Genomic DNA, 19154 nt, shown 5'->3' with positions numbered 1-19154 from the left:
ATCTCACCGTCGCCATGTGGATACCTCAAAGTGGAGGTGAGATGACAGATCTTAACCTCTTTGAACCACTATGTGACTTCAAAGCTAGTAAACTGTAACCCGCTGTCTATGAGTATTGTGAATCGGCAGATGATGTTCTTCCAAATGAAGGATTTAATGATTGTGTTAAAGGCTTCGCTTTTATCTACTTTTAGAAGTAATTTGTTGCTACTATCAAGCATTGTTTGATCCTTTAAGCCTTCTTAAGGGGTCCGATAGGTCGATGCTCCATTGCATGAATGATCATAAACTTGTCAGAGTATTGAGTTATTCTATGTGTTGATGCTTCATAGAGGCGTACCTTTGGCATTTGTCATAACTTTGGGTACAACTAGTTACATCCTGCCGCATAATGGGCCAATCGTATCTTGCGGTCATCACTTTATGAGCCATCGATTATTCACCCGTTTGGTTTCCACATACTACGGAGTGGATATCACTTAAGACTTGTAGGTCGACTTTTGGTGTGACACACAAATTATGGGGTCTTAAGTATGAGCATCGGTAGAGCATTCTGTGGATGATTGTGTATCTTGAGGCTTTTTAGACCAACCTTTTAGGTAAGTGGCAATCCTCCGGTAGTTTTCCTTCTCGTATGTAGTTGATGGTTATGTTTATCCAACTTTCTCGAGCGTCAATACAGCGGCCACCTCTGACTCCATTTCGTGGACACTTAAGACTTCCAAATATTCAAAGAGGATTGTTCATTGGAGGAAGCAATCCACATTTGAACGAGTGCATCAACGTGGCTATTTTCTCCTTTAAGGATCTGTGTAATTTCATATTTTTTTAATCTTTCAAGGAGTCTTTTAACCTTTCTTAGGTAGAGCCTCATTGTAGAATGGTCACCAGCATAATCCCATATGACCTGATTAACTAGGAGTCTATAAGCATTGAGCCATCATTAATCAGTAATTCTTGTACCTAGAGCTCTTTCGCGACTCTGAGATCTACCAAAAGTGCCTTGTACTTCGCTTCATTGTTGCTTTAAACTAGAGTTTTAGAGCCTGTTCGAGTATGGAGTCGTCTGGCGTCTGCAACCATTCCTATGCCAGCTCCATTTATGTTCGACGATCAATCAACATAAAGTTTCCAAAGGTAGAGATTTTCTTGGAAAGCTTTGGGTGCTTGTTGCATTCGTAGTATCTTGGGCTGTCGGTGTGAACTTAGCCACGAAGTCCGCTAGTGCTTAATGTTTTAGTTATGTCCTAGGCCAATAAACTATCTCGTGTTGTCCTAGTTCAACAGCCCATTTAGTAACTCTGACCAAAGCGTCAGGGCTGTGCAAGATCGCAATGGGTACTTAGTCATGTAGACCACTCTAAACAACTGGAAATATGGTCGGAGTTTTCTGGGTGCCGTTACCAATGCCAAGATGAGCTTTCCTATTTTCTGATATCTCGTCTCTTGTTCTAGAATAATGTTTGATATATAACATACCAGTTTTTTGCTCCCCCGTGTCTTCTCGAATCAGTGCTGCACTCACCGCACAGTCAGATACAGCCAGGTATAAGTATAAGTCTTCTCTATCAATTAGTTTGGACAACAACTGGGGTTTAGAGAGGTATTCTTTGAGCTTCATAAAGGCTTTTTCGCATTCGTCAGTCTAAAGCAATCCCTTGCTCTTCTTTATCACTATAAAGAACGGCTTACACTTGTTAGTGGATCATGAAAGGGACCTGTTGAAGGGTTGATGCTCGCCTTGTTAGGCTTTATGCTTCTTTCATAGCTCTGGGCGACTTCATTTCAATGATGGCCTTGATTTGGTCTATTTTGTATTAAAACTCAGTATATCCTGGCATCAGAGATTTGCATCTTGACAACAAAAGCGCCATCGAGGAGAAAGTGGGCAGTTTCTAGTCTGGAGACCATGGGGGTCTTGGGGTGTTTTCCTTCTCGCATCATTTACCTTCCTTTTTGTGCCTTTTGGAAGTGTTCATGTTTTCCCTCTATACGTTGACGCCAGAGAACAACCTCCCTCCTGGATACCAGGCAAGGGGTAAGCCTTAGGGGTTTTATGGCTTCTCCTGGCGTACCTTTGAAACAAATTCTTGGGCCAACCTGCTTAGATGTTGACCTGTCACCCTTGGGGTAGCCTAAGTAGTCGAGTTTTCGAAACAAGCGATTATGTCTTTGATAATCTTCATCTTTTTGTCTTGCTTGGTAAGTCTTACCCGTTCTCTGGATCGCTGATTCTTTTGGAGATCCACTGTTCTAAAAATCCCCACGGCCTAGGCGCTAAGTGGCTGGCCACCATCCTGATTAATGCCTAGGAGTTTGAAAATTAAGAAAGGGAGCTTAGACCTACTAAGGCGCCCGCCTAGCCCTTCCAGACTGGCCTAGGCAGTCGCCTAGTTTGCGGCTCACTTAGAAGGAAAATATATGACTTTCATTTTGCATTTTATTTTTTTTCAATAAATTGTAAGAGTCTTGTTGAATACTTAAATGAACACACATTATATGTATATTCACTATATTTTCTTTATGTTCCAATACTTCATAATATATATGTCATTCTATTTTGTAGTTTATGATGAAATTAATATATTTTAAGTATAAACACACTTATTTACATGAAATATAATAGATTTACTTAAATCTATCTAGTCCTCCTAGCCCCAGCCTACCACCCGACCAGTGCCTAGCGTCTTTTAGAACCATGTGGATATCTTTCACTAATGTGTGTATATTCAGTACACCATTGTAGACCTAATCCATAAAAGAGGCATCTTCTTTATTCGAGTTGGTGGCTTGACCATAAGGTGATCGTCTAGATATAAGTTCCATAGCATAGAGTGACATAGTCGAGAGGAATAAGAGTTCTCTCTCAATGAAAGTACCAATCGTTGGAATCAAATTCGTGCACCGCCGTGAATGATGGTTGTGCACAAACTCAAGCAACCTGCAAAACAGTAAACAACCGTGACCAAGCTTGAGGCCAGGGGGTGGGTGTGTGTACTAGCCAAAGGCTTTCCAATGGTTAAGTTAGTGAATAGTTTTATACTCTAGCAGTGGGCAAGAGAATTAAAGTTTTTAGATTGCATTACCATAGATGAACCCTAGATTGGTGTACTTATATCTTGGGGAGGGAGACCTTTTTAGGATAGAATCCTGGTTCTAAGCCGGGAGAATCGTAAAGGATATTTAGAAGTAGATATTGCACCCTCTTAGGTTATGGTTACTTGAGGCGCACATCAATCCCTAGATTGTAGGAACTCCAAGACTTATAAGGATCTGATAAGGTCTATATCAAGATCATATTGCATGTCTTGGGGAACAAGCATAGTCATCTGGCGAAATCGCTTAGACTCCGCCAACTACCCTAGAATAGGGTGATGGTGGCACCGCTATTCCGTCTGATCCAGCTCTGCCCAAAGCTAGTGAGTCCATGATTGGACATTTGAATAACTATATTCAGATCAACCTTACTCTAGCCCTAAAAAATCATGGTCCCATATTGACCACCATTAACCATTGATCGTCGTTGACTATTGCTCACTAGTGTTGACCAATGATAAGGATTTAATCTCATTTATGCGAGATTAAATTCTATGACTATTAATGTAGTAAGGTTTTTTTAGTAGTTGAAATTACCAAACAAACATTTTTTTAGCAGGTTACCCACGAGTAAATCTGTTAAAACTTCATTATTAGCAGATTCTTAAAGGGTAACCCGATAACGACCCCAATTGGTTAACGTGTTGATCTGAAACCCGTTATTTTCATGTCGTTTTGTATTGAATTAACAAGTCATGCAAGAAATTACCAGGTCTAATTAGTGTTATGGTCTTATCACCCCAACTTTATCGTCACCTTGCATTCAAGCAAAACCATCATCATTCAGAAACCTTCTCGGTCTAATTTGTGAAGTCCCAATTTGTTTCAACCGAAAATAATTCTCCTATACAAAATCAGACTACCACTTATATAGGTAACAAATTGCAAACTAATAAAATAGGGATCAACTAGGTAATTTAGCTTAAGGTTCAAAACCCTACACAAACACGTTGATCGGACTTAATCCATTTCCAAAGGCTATTGTCCCGCCTACACAAATCACAACATAAATGACCTATCTTACATGCATTATATTTCCTAGTTTAAACGGTCATTTGTATAAGAGGTAAACTAGAAACTTCTTGTTGTATTATTGAATTGGAACGCAATGTAAAAAAATAATGTTTGCGTAAATATTTGAACTTTGGGCTACAAGTGTGTGGGAGCCCAAAAACACCAATTAAAGGAAGACTTGCCCGAGGCCCAGCATCAGCCCAAAGACAAATTGTTGCCTTAATGCATAGGCCATGTGCCTATGATTTAAGTGTCAAGTGATGGGGACTAACTCACAATCAACCAAAAAGCACTTTTCGATGGCAATACAAGTAAAAAGCTGATGACTCACTACCCTTCAATTGCTTTCAGGCAGGAATAAAGCTACAGAAGTCGGGCTAATCTGCCTATAAAAGGAGGAAGAGGCCCCAAAGACAAGGACACTCAACCAATCAATCAAACAAATATGCAAACCTTGCTCTTAAGCCAGATTTGCATCTAAAAGCTGTAATCAGCCCAGATCTCAATCCTTTTCAGGATCATTCCCCACAAAAGCCATCTTTTGTCTAGTTTAAAAGATTTGCTATCACCCTTAGTGGCGTAGTATCGATTCCCTCGTGTAAACTTGTTTACCATCCATCCCTTCTTAATATATAAACCCTGTAAACTAAAAAAAGAAGTGATTACAAGAAGTTCAACCTTGCCCGACAAGGTGAAATCTTGCTCAAAGCTCTTTGTTTGTTTTTATAAGTTAATAGATCTACTGCTTAATGTATTCTCTAGCATGTATTCAATTCATATTCATCTGTTTTCCTACTGCCTAGATCTAGTTACCTAAATGAATATGCCTATATTTAAAACCAATCTATAACCAAGTAGATGACTTAAGGGGATCTAGACTCCCCTCACTTGAACATCCAAGACTATGAACTGAAAGTCCTTGGTCACAAGGCAAGAAAAAGAACTTAATGTGGACTGAACCCATCCACGACAATCCTTTGATAACAAGAAGTCCGAGTAACTTGGGGCGCAAGTAATCGACTAAAACATATTTGTTATACATCTGCTATATTGAGGTAGTAGTGGCACGCTTGTCACTCAGTTAGCTTTGATTGCAAGCCTCGAGGCCTACACATAAGGCCCTACAAAGGCACATTTCAAAACTAACTCTATCCTCTTCTCGTAGCACATTAGCAAGCAAGAGCCTGATTACACATCCAAAGTGCCAATCCCTTGGGAAGATGTGCTGAGAGCCGAGGAACCCTCTCCGGAGAAATCTTCGCCCCAACAAATACTACATCTAATAAGTAGTAATGACATTTATCTTGAACAAATTTACTTGATGAAATTGGAAAAATGAGAATGTAGTGACAGTAAGGACTTTATTTTTCCTTTCATTTCATTGTCCAAACATGATTCTTTATTTTTTATTTTTTAAAAAGAGACAACTGGTGACAAGTCACAGTTATCAACTCTTTTTGGGTTCGAAGAGGCTATTAGGAATTTCACCCTACCCAGTAAAGCAGACTCACCAGCTCGAAGCAGCGAACCTAAAACTTTCCACATTTTTTTTTACTGAGGAGTCGCAGTCCGCGCCCTCCACTGGATCACTTGCTGTGATTCCCAAAACATGATTTTATCGCAATGTTTTAGAGCCTTTATGTAAGTAATTTGACTTGGCAACATGTGGCATAGCAGCAACCAAAGAACAAAAACACGTATGTGTGCTCATCCTAACCACAAAAAGAAAGGATACAGATGTGGTTCATCCCAAGTTCGAATTAAACCCTTCTAATCCAATTCCTTTACATCCTTGGATAAACAATTTGTCATGGCTCTCACTTTTATCTCCCCGCTATCCATTAAATCCTTAACAAGTTGTTCTTCCAGTTCCAAGGCTCCTCCAGTTCGGCTATCATCCCTCTCCAACAAGCACTTTTCTGTAGTCTGTCAGATAGACCCTGCAAAGAGACACCATTTTCATGGTAACTACTACTTTTCTATAATCTCTAACCAAATGATTTTCACTTTCATTTTCTCCTGCTGCACTACCCTTCTGGTTTCTGTCTCTTGATTCGCCGTTGATTTATTCAATCAAGTGGCAAGAAACGAGAGGGGGAGTGCGAAGGGAGTTATAGGGAGCGTGGAAATCATTTCCCGATTTTTATTATGTCTTGTGTTCCAAGCATACTAGCTTACTGAATTGCCTTAAAAAGGTAGGTTGTTCCAACAAGCAAAACAAGACCAATAATGCAGAGTCAAAGAACTGGAAAAATATTGTTTCAGCAGCATTGGCCGCTGCAGTTATTAGCTTTAGCTCTGGCAATATGCCTGCCATTGCTGATCTCAATAAATTTGAAGCTGAGACACCTGGTGAATTTGGAATTGGATCAGCAGCCCAATTTGGATCTGCAGACCTCAGGTGATCACTCCTATCTGTTTTCGAAAGCTGTTTGTTGTAACCATTTTTGGGTTTTGAATAGTGGGTTGAAAAATTCCCTTCCATATTCTTGTTTTGCAGGAAAGCTGTGCATGTGAACGAAAATTTCAGGTAATTTTTAATCTCTGAATGATTTAGTCCACAATTTAAACAGGTTTTGTACCGATACGGATGTAAGGGAAATAAGTAAGATTATTTAGTATCTGCATTTTCACATCAATGTAAACTGACCTTTACAGAAGAGCCAATTTCACATCTGCGGATATGAGGGAATCTGATTTCAGTGGTTCAACTTTCAATGGTGCATACATGGAGAAAGCTGTTGCATATAAGGCAAATTTCGCAGGTAAGAACATCGCATTATACAAATGAATCGAAATCCCAACATGAACAATTGAATGACTAGAAGCATAGTTAGTTCATTTCCATTGAAGTTACAGCTGTCCTTCCCGGAATGTTAGAAGACAGAAAAAAATCCACGCTGTTTTACTCGAGCAATATGTGTAGTAACTCCCTGTATAGCAGTAAAAGCAAGACGTATAGGCGAATCTAGTCGTCAAGTTCCCCATTTAGGCCATGTATAATATGCATGACCATACTAGACTTGAAGGACTAATGAGGTTAGGTGTATGTTTTAGACATCAACCTCTTACTTTATGTTAGTCCATTTTAATCCTCCAAGTTAGAAAAACATCTATGGTACTTGATTTTACATGAAATCTAGTTATTTTATCTCATCTAATTTTGTCTAGTCCTGTATATCAATCACGGGAATCAGATTACTTTCCTAGTACTTCACACACCATCTTCTGTTTCTACACCAGTTATCTTGCTTCCCAAACTTTCAGTTTTAAAATTAGCATTACTTGAAAGCCTTCTTGTTTTTTGCATATGAAATCGTTTGCCATTCGCCAGTGGAACTCTATTCAACTCGTTTTTGGAGAGCCTCCATTGAATTCTGAACGTAGAGTGTTCGCTGCTTTGGCAAATTGTTTCCCAGAGCAAACAGGAAGACCTGTAATTTGTTACCAAAGCATAAAGACAACAAAAAAGAACCTCGCTTAACAATGCATGTTTGCTTATCGTGATCCAGGATTGGTATCGTTTCTCCGATCCTTTTGCATATTGCCGTAGAACTAAACAGATTTTTCACGACTGTACATATAAGAAATCTTATATTTGTCAATTTCTTTTGACATTTCACAGGTGCGGATTTGAGCGACACATTGATGGATCGTATGGTATTGCCTGAAAGCCGAGCATAAACTCCCAAGCATTTAACTTTGCCATGTTTTTAGGCATTCTTTTGAGATTAATCTTAAGAGTTAGCTGAAACAATACCTTGTTTCAATTCCATTGCTCAAGAACTATAATGATCGCAGGTCCTTAATGAAGCTAATCTCAAAGACGCCGTGCTAGTTAGATCGGTTCTCACCCGCAGTGATCTCGGGGGTGCCCTCATTGAAGGAGCTGATTTCAGTGACGCCGTCTTGGACCTCCTCCAGAAGCAGGCACTGCATATTGCTCATGTCCAATTAGAACATATTTTCTTCAAAATCAGAACCTTATCCTTCAGTTTTCTCCAGCAGTAACGTTGTCTTGTTTAGCATGCAAATTCCTACTAATTCTAGGGTTTGTTCATACAGGCTCTTTGCAAGTATGCAAGTGGGACGAACCCAACGACAGGGGTGAGCACAAGAGCAAGCCTAGGCTGTGGGAACAGTCGCCGAAATGCTTATGGCAGTCCCTCTTCCCCTCTGCTAAGTGCTCCGCCTCAGAAGCTGCTTAACCGGGATGGATTCTGTGATCAAGGCACTGGTCTTTGTGATGTAAAATGATAGCAAGGCATGTTAATTAGTCCTATAAACGCCATTGATCACATACCATATCCTGTATTGATATCCATGTGAGGAAAATGAAAATGCAGAACCAAAACAACTGTACATCCAAACATCACAATTTCTGTATACTACGCGCGAACTAAATTGTACATCCATGTGCTAACCCGAATATCCATGTTAATCGGTCGTACAAACGCCATTGATCACATACGCGCAAACTGTATATACCACATCACTACTGTATACTACAATTCAGAACATAATATCTGAAGTACCACGAGTCGCAACTTCAGAATCCCAAAAATCGGAAATCTCACCCGAACGAAACACCATAGACATGTTTGAAAGTAGTTTTGAATGGTTTAAAGTCTTCTAACAACTTTCAAGAAGTACATTGATTAAGTTCTCTAATGATTTCTAGAATATAACGTGGATTTTGGGTGAAAAAGTATCATGCTTCTTACAAAAGCACTTTTAAGATGAAAACCCAAAATCAAGCCCCTCCTTTCTGTGAACTGTGGAAGACTATAAATGAATTCGGAAGGACGTGTGTACCTTTTTTGTAGAAGTTTGAATCTCGACACGCTCCTACAAACACGAACAATTGCTTTGATCCTCTATATGCATTAGAAGCTCGAAGATCATCGGGTTGCCTACAATATATTGAGTTGCCCCTTGGTTTTCGCCTCCCAAAACCTAGGGCTGAAGTGATAGCCCTAGATACCTAACTAGAATATTTGAACATTGGAAAAGCTTGTGTTTTTTGTGTTGTTTCTCTCGTTTCCCAAGTCTTCTTATATAATGGTTGGAAAGAGGATTCAATGACTGAAAATACCCATAAAAATTCCAAGCATATTCTAGTCTGAATTATTCTTGATTTCCTTATGTGGGTGAAATATCCATTTAATGTTTGAAAGTAGTTTTGAATGGTTTAAAGTCTTCAAACAACTTTTGATAGAAAAACTTAAAAAGTACTAATTCAAGAAGTACATTGTTTATGCTATCCAATGCTTTTCTAGAATATAACTTGGAAAGTTTCATGTTTGTTACAAAAGCACTTTTAAGATGAAAGCCCCAAAAATCAAAGCCCGTCCTCTTTGTGGACAAAGTTTCTTGGGCTGGTCTGTACATCAAGATGGAAGCCCAAAATCAAACCCCGAACCCGATTTGGGTTAACACCCAACGGCTCCACGAGCCCAAGTCGAGTGCATATTCGGGTTAACACCCAAACTGTAATAAATATTCTAAAAATTAAAGTAAGTGTGATGACATCATTGGAGGCCAACTCAACTACACATGGGCGAATATAAGAGAATCTGATTTCAGTGGTTCAACTCTCGATGGTGCATACATGGAGAAAGCTGCCGCATACATACGAGGAAACTCTGCAAGGAGAGTTTCCTTGCAAAGTGAATGACTACAAGTATTAATCGAAATCCCACTATGAACAAGTGAATAATCGAAATCCCACTATGAACAAGTGAATGACTACAAGTATAAATAGCTTTAGCTACTTATCATCCAGTATATATTTGCATCCGAAACACCGGTACATCCAAACTTCACAGAACCGTAACTATGCAACACATTTGAAACAGCAGGCATCAGTTGATGGTTATGATTATATCGTGAAAAGAGTTTTTCAATATACGTGCTTGCGTGAACAAGAGAATGTAAACTTTTTCCTCATCGATATATATTATGGCAACCAATCTATCAGAAAGTTCGATATCAACATCAATTTATATCGGGGCAGCTACGAGTTCCTTACCACAACACAACAAACTAAACAAATCCAAAGATGAGAACCAAGGAAACTAGCAAATGAACCACTTTGGCATTTCATAGCAAATGATATGTTACACAATTACAAAACCACGTCACTTACCGTAAACTATACAATTCAGAAGACAGTATCTCAAGTATGACAAAACAGAGAACAAAGACATCTGCACAGTGGACAATATCAGTTTCAAGGAAGAGTGGGAACTCTTTTAGTAGGACTTTGCAAAAATAGCTACTTCCTCTGCACCGTTACCAGTCATCAAGCATGTTTTAATCCCTTCCGGCTGTTCAAAAGGAAAACACCTAATGGTTGCCCCTGTTTCTTCTTTTACTTTTAACTCATCTTTGTCACTGCACCAATTATTGGAGATACATATTAATAACAGAAACACAATTCACCCCAGCTAGCATACATAATAAAGCGAATCAGTCAATTATTAAAATAAGGCAGGGATAAAAATACCTAGCCGACCAAGGACCTCTTGCCCTGGGAGATTGCAACTTTGAGTTCGTCATATGAGCTGACATCCACAATATTACTGCAAAAAAAAAAAAAGAAAAAAAAAGTCTTCTGGTCAATGCCTACATAGTTTTTCCAACGAAGTGCAAAAGTAACATGTGTTAAGGTCATACAAAGGAGAAAACATCTTAAGACTATAAGGAGAAGTAATGCGTGTTACCATCAATTCTTTTTAGGGAAATGACTTTCACGCACCCTTTTTCTCTCCTACACACACCTGTTTATTTCTGGCCATTGGATTGAATAAATCAAGAGACAGAAAAATAAGCAGGGGTGTGCAGAAGAAGAAACTGGGGTGTGAAAAATCACTTCCCTTTTTACTACTATTGTTTCATAATATTCTATGCAAGTAGCATCTTAAGACTATAAAGAGTAACTGACAATGGAGCCAGAACACACCTATCTCGGAATGATTTTGCTTTTTCCACAAGTGATGACTGGATCTCATCCAACTTGTCCTTGACATAAGCCTTCAAAACTGAGGGCTCCATTGATATTCCGAAGACTTTCCCTTGTTTTCCAGGAACATCTCTTCTACATATAACCACAGTCTGGCTTGAAACATCACGAGGACCAATTTCAATTCTTAAAGGGACTCCCTACAAAATCAAGGGGTGTTGACAAGATAATTGACAGTAAGAGAACATTGTTAGGCATTCATTTTTATCTTACAAGAATAGATCCAATATATTATTTGTACCTGCACCAGAATAAGCACCTAAACTCACCGAAAATATACATTCAATCTTGACCAATGCCAGTTTAAGAATGAGAAAAGGTAGATTTTATTCATACAAGTGTCCGGCGAACATCCCAGTGTTATCTCAGGCAAGTCAAGTCAAGCAACAAGAATGAAGAGATGGCTAATAGATGATATCATTTCAACTCATCTCTCCGAGAGCTTGTAAATATAAAAGATGCTCTTGAGTCATAAGAATGAAATAAACCTTCATCTCCCAGAAATTGAATTTCCATCCTGGGGTTCTCTGATCAGAGTCGAGTTTAACTCTAATGTCTGCAGTCTGCAATGCTTCTTTTACGGATGATGCAGCATTCAGAACTCCTTCTCTATCATCATCCTTCTTCCAAATTGGTGTGATCACCACCTAGAAACAACCAATGATGTTTTTGAGAAGAAAGGGCATGCATGCCAACAAACTGGGCACGTGAAAGTTTGAAACACTCTAAACAATGACAATAAAATTGAACTTTAACAAGGCATCCATTCTTAACAGAACAAAGAATACTACAACTACATGATTTTTTAGAGTGGGAGAAATAGCAATCCAACTACTATACATCAGAAGACCAAAAGAAAGATTAATTTGTCCCAAAATTTTCTCAGCCAAACAAACTATACATTACAAAGTGGATAAATACAGAATCTAGATAAAGACTCTCAAACAGAAGGAGCCATACATTGATGGATTAGATGGCCACATCCATAGATGAGCCATCATCCATTTGCTATTTTATTAAGCAATAACAAAAAGAACCAAGTCCATGAAGTTTTCACATGTCAAACCAGAGTTTCTTGGATTGCAACGAATAAAAATGGAATGTACTTTTTCTCTCCATACTCAGAAATTTCCAATATGTGAGATACATCTTTGAAATTTGCTTTACAATAGCAAGGGGACAAGGAATAGACAACATTGCTTATCTAGGATATATTCTATAACAAAAAGAACCCAGTCAGTGGAGTTCTCAGTTGTCAAAACAGAGTTTGTTGCATTGCAACGTCATGAATGGAGTGTACTTTTTCTCTTCCAAGCTGTGAGATACACCTTTGAAATTCGCTATATAATAGTGAGACGAAGAATAGACAAAATTGCTTATCTAGAACATATACTATAGTTAGATATCTTAGACAACATCAACATTCTTTTGCTCATATTCGCATTTAGTCAGTTCACATCTATTGCATTTGCAGAATATAAAGTAGCAATGATGAAATGTCTATAAATAGTAGTTTTAAGTTTAACCAAAGTAAAGAAAAGTTTCCAGCTATCCTCAGTCTACAACAGCACATTATTCCCAGAAAGCAGAAATTATAATGACATTTATGTATAATAGATATATTTCAAAAAATAAAAAAAAAAGTCTTGAACTATAGACAGTCTTACTGCAGCTTTTGATACATATCCATATAAGCAAAGCACCAACTTTAGGAATATGCATTAGCAACACAAAATGCATAAAGGTCTCCAACTTTAGCTTACCTGTATTGGTGCAATCTTTGGGGGAAGCATTAAACCTGTATCATCTCCATGGGTCATGATAATACCACCAACAAAACGGGTACTAACTGCCCCAGAAGTCTGCCACACATGTTGCCTCTGTCCACTTTCACCAGTAAACTGTGCAAGCACCCATTTTGGTCAAATGGGTCATGTACAATTAAAGCATGCTAGACAAGTAGCCAATCACCACAAAAAAGTTATACAAATTGAAGACTATAAAAAGGAGAATTAAGATCATATAAATGAGGTTTTGATTTGTTGAAGCATTTGAAATAAAACAAAGAACCGCACTAGCATATTTAAATACCTGTGTTCCACAGGCACGACAGAAGTTCTGCCCAAGATTGTGGCTGGTGCCAGCCTGTATTGCCTTCCTATCACCCATCATAGCCTTCTATTGTATAGGTCCTAACAGCACCAGCAAATGTTTCAATTTTTGACTTTCGACCTGCAATAACAGGTATTGCAGTTTCCTCATAAGCAAACTTTGTGTGCACGTCAATCATCTGTATAGCCTGCAGTTCAGCTCTAATGCATTAAAAAAAATGGTACTCATTTCACAACTGGTTTAGAAGCAGTCGTTATGTCAGAAGCAAACCTCTTTCTCTGCCTCCTCTGGAGTAGCATGAGCAGTATGTCCCTCCTGCCAGAGAAATTCAAGTGTCCTCACAAAAGGTTTTGTCCGCATCTCCCATCTTGTCACATTTGCCCACTGGATTAATTAGAAATGAAATAAGACCAAAGTTTAATCCGAAAGTCACATTTGCCCACTGGATTAATTAGAAATGAAATAAGACCAAAGTTTAATCCAAAATTTTGTCGAAAGTTGAAGTGTGCTGTAATAGACGTGAGAAACAATCTTACTTGGTTAACCATAAGGGGAAGATCACTGTAACTATGAATCCACTGAGTGAACATGTGATTTACAATGGTTTCACTTGTGGGTCGAACCTGCACACCTTTGGTCACAGTTATTCAGTAGCTTTACTTATTCTAACACAATAGTTCGCTTTATAGTTTACATTCAAAACCAGAAAGCCGACAAGATTCCTTGATAGAGGATACATACCGCAAGTTTTTCTTCAAGCTCCTTCCCTCCTCCTATTGTCACCACTGCTAATTCAGGACTAAACCCTTCAACATGGCTAGCTTCTTTCTCTATAAACGAATAAGGTATAAACTGCAGCATTCCACATTATCCAAAAAATCAAAGTTTAACTCTTAAGCATTAACTAATCAAGGTTACAATAACATTGAAAAATCACTGTAAATTTGTAATACCTGTGGGAAGTACATGTTACTGTGGCCAGTCTCTTTGAATTTCACATTCAGATAATCCTACAGAATAAATAAAATTACTTTCAAAACCCTGAATCCAACAAATTTACAACAACAACAGAGGCGGCAGAGCTGGAATTACCTGAATGGCTTCCCAAATGACGTAACCGTAGGGACGAATGACCATGGTGCCGCGAACCGGACCGTAATCGGCGAGCTCGGCTTGCTCAATGACATCGAGGTACCAAGCATTGAAGTCCTGCGACCGAGGAGAGACGGCTCGGTCCACGACTCGGTTGCTCTTCTGAGTCGGAGTGTCGACTCGGTCATTGGTTTTGTACACCGTGCTCTGACGGGAGAAAGAGGCGGAGTATACGGGTGTTCGGATGTGGTGGTGGCGACGGTCGAGAAGTGCCGGAGGACGGCGGGAGATGGAGGGGGTGAAGAGCGAGCTCAGAGAAGGGATTCTCAGTGACACGACCATTTTCGGAGCTCGCGGGGAAGAGTAGGAAGAGAGGAAGATGAGGTTTATGACGTGGGTGTTGCATGTGAGAGAGTACATTGTCTGTAATGGTGATTCCGGTTACGAACCGTTGATTAAATATCTAACCGTTTATAATGGTTTTGTGGCTGAAGATATTGAGGTAGTGGATTCTGGTCATTCTTCTTGTTCAGACTGGGTTTGGGTTTGGTAATATATTTGGGTTTGGGCAACTTTTTTTATTCTAGTTTTGCTCCTCAATTTATATAAGGAGGAGTTCTTTCCTAAGATATTTTGTTATCGGAAATTTGTCTTATGATTGAAATTATTCATATTATAAATTACTCTGTAAATATTATTTTTGTAAAAAAATTAATAAAATATGTGATCTTCAAATCATCGAACTAGGTAGAGACAAATACGATAAAAATATTGCAAACTCTCTGTCTATTTGCAAAAATTGATTAACTAAATGATTTTATTTTTAATTAATATTTTGTAGAGATATTTATAATATGAACGGTTCTAATCATAAGCACAATGTTTTGTGAATCGATAATAAAATATTCTAAGGAAAAACTTCTCCTCAATCTTAAGGACCTAAGAGCCCGTTCGGTACTTCATTTGAGTTCAAAATTTTTAACATAAAAACTGTTTTTCAATTTTCAGTGTAAGAACTTGTTTGGTAAGTCCCTTCTCAAAACTTGGACTCAAGAATAACTCAATAACTAGTCGAATATTTAAGAACAAGACAATTCAGTTTTTACTTCTTTTTCCTTTAGTCGCGAACTATTCTTTACGCGATATATGCATGACATTGGTGTCGAGTCCATGTCCATAGTCAAGGAGCATCCGACTCAGAGATGTCGGAATGTTTCCACAGATCCCTCCCAATTCCTGGCCACCAACCTTTCACTCTAATCATTCAAACCCCTAGCCTCACCTCTTCCCCACCAAGGACAAAGCTTATGTTTAAGCTTAATTGCTCAATTTCTATGGAATATTTGAAAATTAGCAACTAAATTCACCACTATCTTTTAAAATAGCAACCTTTCAAATCAAAGTATTCAAAAGTTTGGGTTTTAGTGGAGTATCTTCTGGGTCGTTTCTCCGACATTGACCCCCATCCCCCATCCCGATCTCCTATCTCAACCACCACCGCCTAATAAATTTGACTTCTACATTTTAGCCAAATTGGGAAAAGAGATATATTGGGAGAGGAAGAAAGAACAGTGACGACGGTGGGGAGCGGTGCCTCTATCGTCCGTGCAGACTAGGGGAGTGAACACATTAAGTTGGGAATGCTGGGTCAGTTATGTTTGGGAAACAGAGAAGGTTTAATATTGAAAATAGTTTTTAAGTTAAAGACTAAATTTTAGTAATGGTTCCTCAACTTTTATCAAATTGGAGCAATGATCCCTGAACTAAAAATCCACTATCATTGGTCATTTAACTTATCAAAATGTGTAGCTATGATCATTTTTGTCAACTTCATCAGAATTTTGTCAAAATAAGTTAAGTTGGAAGGACCATTGCTACAATTGGGGTCCCTCAACTCATCAAAACATGAAGTTATGTTCCTTTTCGTCAGCTTTGTCAAAATTTTGTGAAAATGAGTTATGTTGGAATGACCATTGCTATAATTAGGTTAAAGCTGAGGGACTATTGCTCCAATTGAGTTAAAGTTGAGGGACCATTTCTTCAGTTGGCTTAAATTTGAGGGGCCAATGGTGATGGATTTTTAGTTGAGAGACCATAGTTGTACATTTTGATGAGTTGAGAAATTAATGGTAATGAATTTTTAGTTGAGGGACCATTGTTACAATTTACTATCAGTTAAATACCAAGTAATGGTAATGAATTTTTGGACATTGCTATTGCAGATGTGTTATCACACAAGATTGGAGTAGCTTCAACTTGTTCTTCCCCAGAATCAGACAACTCAAATCTTAACCAAATGACATGTGCAGTGGCTTCTGCAACACTGACATATTTAGCCTTTATAGTGGACCATTACATTGTTTGCTTGATTGATACTGAAATTGGTACCAGACGGAATATCCTATATAAAAAAAATTATAATTCAGTGGACTGACGAGTCAAGCCTGCTAGTTAACTAAGATAAATTTGTCAGTTAAAAAAAATCAAAGATTCAATCACCAATTTCAATTCCCAAAAACTATCCTAGTAAAAAAGGCTCAGTTGATTGCAAGTTATTAATGTGTTAAGTGAGCCTGATTGTCATCACATACCATTTAAATAATCAAGAGATATATGTACCATGTATGTGTATGTGAGATGTATGATACAATATAAATAACTTTGAACACAAGATGTTTTTGGCAAAAAAACCTACTCTGGGTTAAAAACTGGGGATTCTCCACTGAGTCCAATCCACTAGTGTAAACAAGGTTCATACAAAGACCACACAAGCTTAATTCCTAGATCCCTATCTATGGAGCAGTTTTACTTTTGTGTAATCTTACCTTATACGAGATGAATTCCTTCCGTCTTCACAAAGTGGCAGCTCCTCCTGAGCTATTCACTTTGTGGCACCAATATCAACTCAAATCATGAAATGATATGATGTTATGTATGCATATAAAATCTAGATTCAAACAACCAGTCAGATTCTCCAGTCAAATAGTTGAAGGAAGAATCTAACTTGAATCCAAAAGTTTGTTCTAAAAAGGATTTAAAGCTTAAAACCAGGCCAAGAATTTACTGCAAAACCTTAAAACAATGCAACCCTAATATACAATGATTGGGTGTTTAATGCATGAACTTGGTTTTGCAACTAGGGTTTCATAAATGAGGAGGAGGAAGAAGGTCGAAGCATAAATGCTCTTTCTTTCTCTAACTTCTCTCTATACAGAAATGTACCTGGAAATCCCCAAATTAAAAGAAACCCTAGCTAGGGATCTTAACCCTAAAAGCATCAATTTATTTTTTTCACCAACTAAAGATACTTGTCGTACTACAAATTGATTAGAAAAGATTAAGGGCTGAGATCTAACCATCAGCAAAAAGCTATCAGGAAGTCCATGTGAGCAGCTCTTAATTTGCGTGCTTAACCAGCTGGAAATTAGCGAGCAATTCTGACTAGACAACAACACTAAATAAAATGCACCAAGAATATAAATGTGAAATGCACATGCATGACCAAACCTTTTGAAGTGAAGTGAGCCATATCCTTAAACATTTTATCTCAGCAGTAGTAGCCTATAACCTAAGAATGTAGTCTAAAACTAAATTGAGCATGTGGTACACAAATCCAATATTTGACAAGGAAAACTAAACACTTAGGACTAGACTTTACAATCTCCCCCTTTGGCTTTCCTTGACAAAATACCCCAAGCTTAGAACTAATTTCACTCACCTACGCTCAAGAGAAGAGCCAAGGGATGAATCCTGCATATGAACAACTCTTGACAAGAACAAGTGAAAATTATCATGGGTAAAAAAAGGTTTGCAAGGTATGAAACACAACTAAATTTTTTTTCTCTCATTCTGTCATGGTAAGACAAAGATAAGGTGGAAAAACTGCACAGAATAGTCAAATTTGCTGCAAACACGTAGGACAAGAACAACAAGAGCACAACAAATAAAGAATTTGCAATAGATCATATGGATATGCCCAAGCAAAGTGTAGCAACAATTAGACTAGCAACAAGTAAGCACAAAAAGATGTATACATTGTGATTGAACTCCCCCATAAATGATGTTTGCAATATGAACAAACTCTTGAACAAGATTACCGTACAAAATTAGAGATTTGCACCAATAGACAACCAACAACATAACAACCAGTAAGAGAATGAACTAAGATGTAGCTTGAAATCTATGCTTTCAAGAGAAATGTAATTTGAAGAACATAAAAAGTAGACTTGCAATGCAGTTCTCAAAAGACAAATCTTCAAAGGCATACACAAACATTAATAATGAGATTAACACAAGCGCATAATCATGCAGTGATGTGTCAAGGTATGGGAGAAAGGATTTGTGATAGCCATCTTAATTAAAATCATAGATCCAAGCACTTAACCAAAAAGGTCATGCGAATTTTAGCCAAGCTTTTGAAAATTCATTGATCTTAAAAGACAATACTTCCTACATAATATAAACAAAGGACAAGACATGCAAAATAAGGTAAAGATTGTGAATGAAAGGAGCACATTTTGTGAGACATTGAGTGAGACACCAATTGAGAGCTGCAAGGTCATTTGAAGGAAGGTGTATAATTCATGAACCACCATTTTAAACTGTGAAAAGATTGATGTATGACCTAAGGAAGGGAATTGGAGACATTGAAACACCTCATGACATTGCATGAAAGGATACTTTTGAAGAGATTTTCCCTTGATCGATGATAACATATTTTTTGAAGTAAACCCCCCCTTTGTTGTTTTCGATGTTCCTATACTTTCTTTTTTTTTAATATTTTTTTTTGGGGAGACACAAAAAGGAACAAAAGAAA

At 38.0% G+C, this 19154-nt stretch overlaps 1 protein-coding gene and 1 pseudogene across 3 annotated transcripts; one reads left to right on the top strand and one right to left on the bottom strand.

The window, feature by feature from the left end:
* The first annotated feature begins 5753 nt into the window (after positions 1-5753).
* On the top strand, positions 5754-8519 carry LOC137710481 (Pentapeptide repeat-containing protein). Of its 2 annotated transcripts, none has more exons than XM_068449514.2 (7): positions 5754-6074; positions 6306-6511; positions 6611-6640; positions 6769-6875; positions 7736-7770; positions 7912-8040; positions 8176-8519. In XM_068449514.2, exons 1-7 carry the CDS (start codon positions 6072-6074, stop codon positions 8365-8367), a joined length of 702 nt encoding a protein of 233 aa, XP_068305615.1. In that variant the 5' UTR covers positions 5754-6071; the 3' UTR covers positions 8368-8519. The 2 variants fall into 2 exon arrangements, with proteins under 2 accessions (XP_068305615.1, XP_068305614.2); XM_068449513.2 differs by having other exon boundaries at positions 5831-6074; positions 6310-6511.
* A 1669-nt stretch (positions 8520-10188) lies between these two features.
* On the bottom strand, positions 10189-14832 carry LOC137710992 (proline--tRNA ligase, chloroplastic/mitochondrial-like; annotated as a pseudogene). The gene is made up of 11 exons (XR_015963648.1): positions 14339-14832; positions 14200-14256; positions 13988-14098; positions 13783-13869; positions 13517-13630; positions 13226-13433; positions 12898-13035; positions 11623-11781; positions 11075-11274; positions 10619-10694; positions 10189-10506 (listed from the first exon to the last, which is right to left on the bottom strand). The product of XR_015963648.1 is annotated as a proline--tRNA ligase, chloroplastic/mitochondrial-like (transcript).
* Positions 14833-19154: the final 4322 nt, after the last annotated feature.

Source organism: Pyrus communis, chromosome 6 (assembly GCF_041283825.1).
Source record: "Pyrus communis isolate YQ-2024b chromosome 6, ASM4128382v1, whole genome shotgun sequence".
In the NCBI taxonomy this organism is placed as follows: domain Eukaryota; kingdom Viridiplantae; phylum Streptophyta; class Magnoliopsida; order Rosales; family Rosaceae; genus Pyrus; species Pyrus communis.
This window is presented reverse-complemented; position numbering and strand designations above follow the sequence as displayed.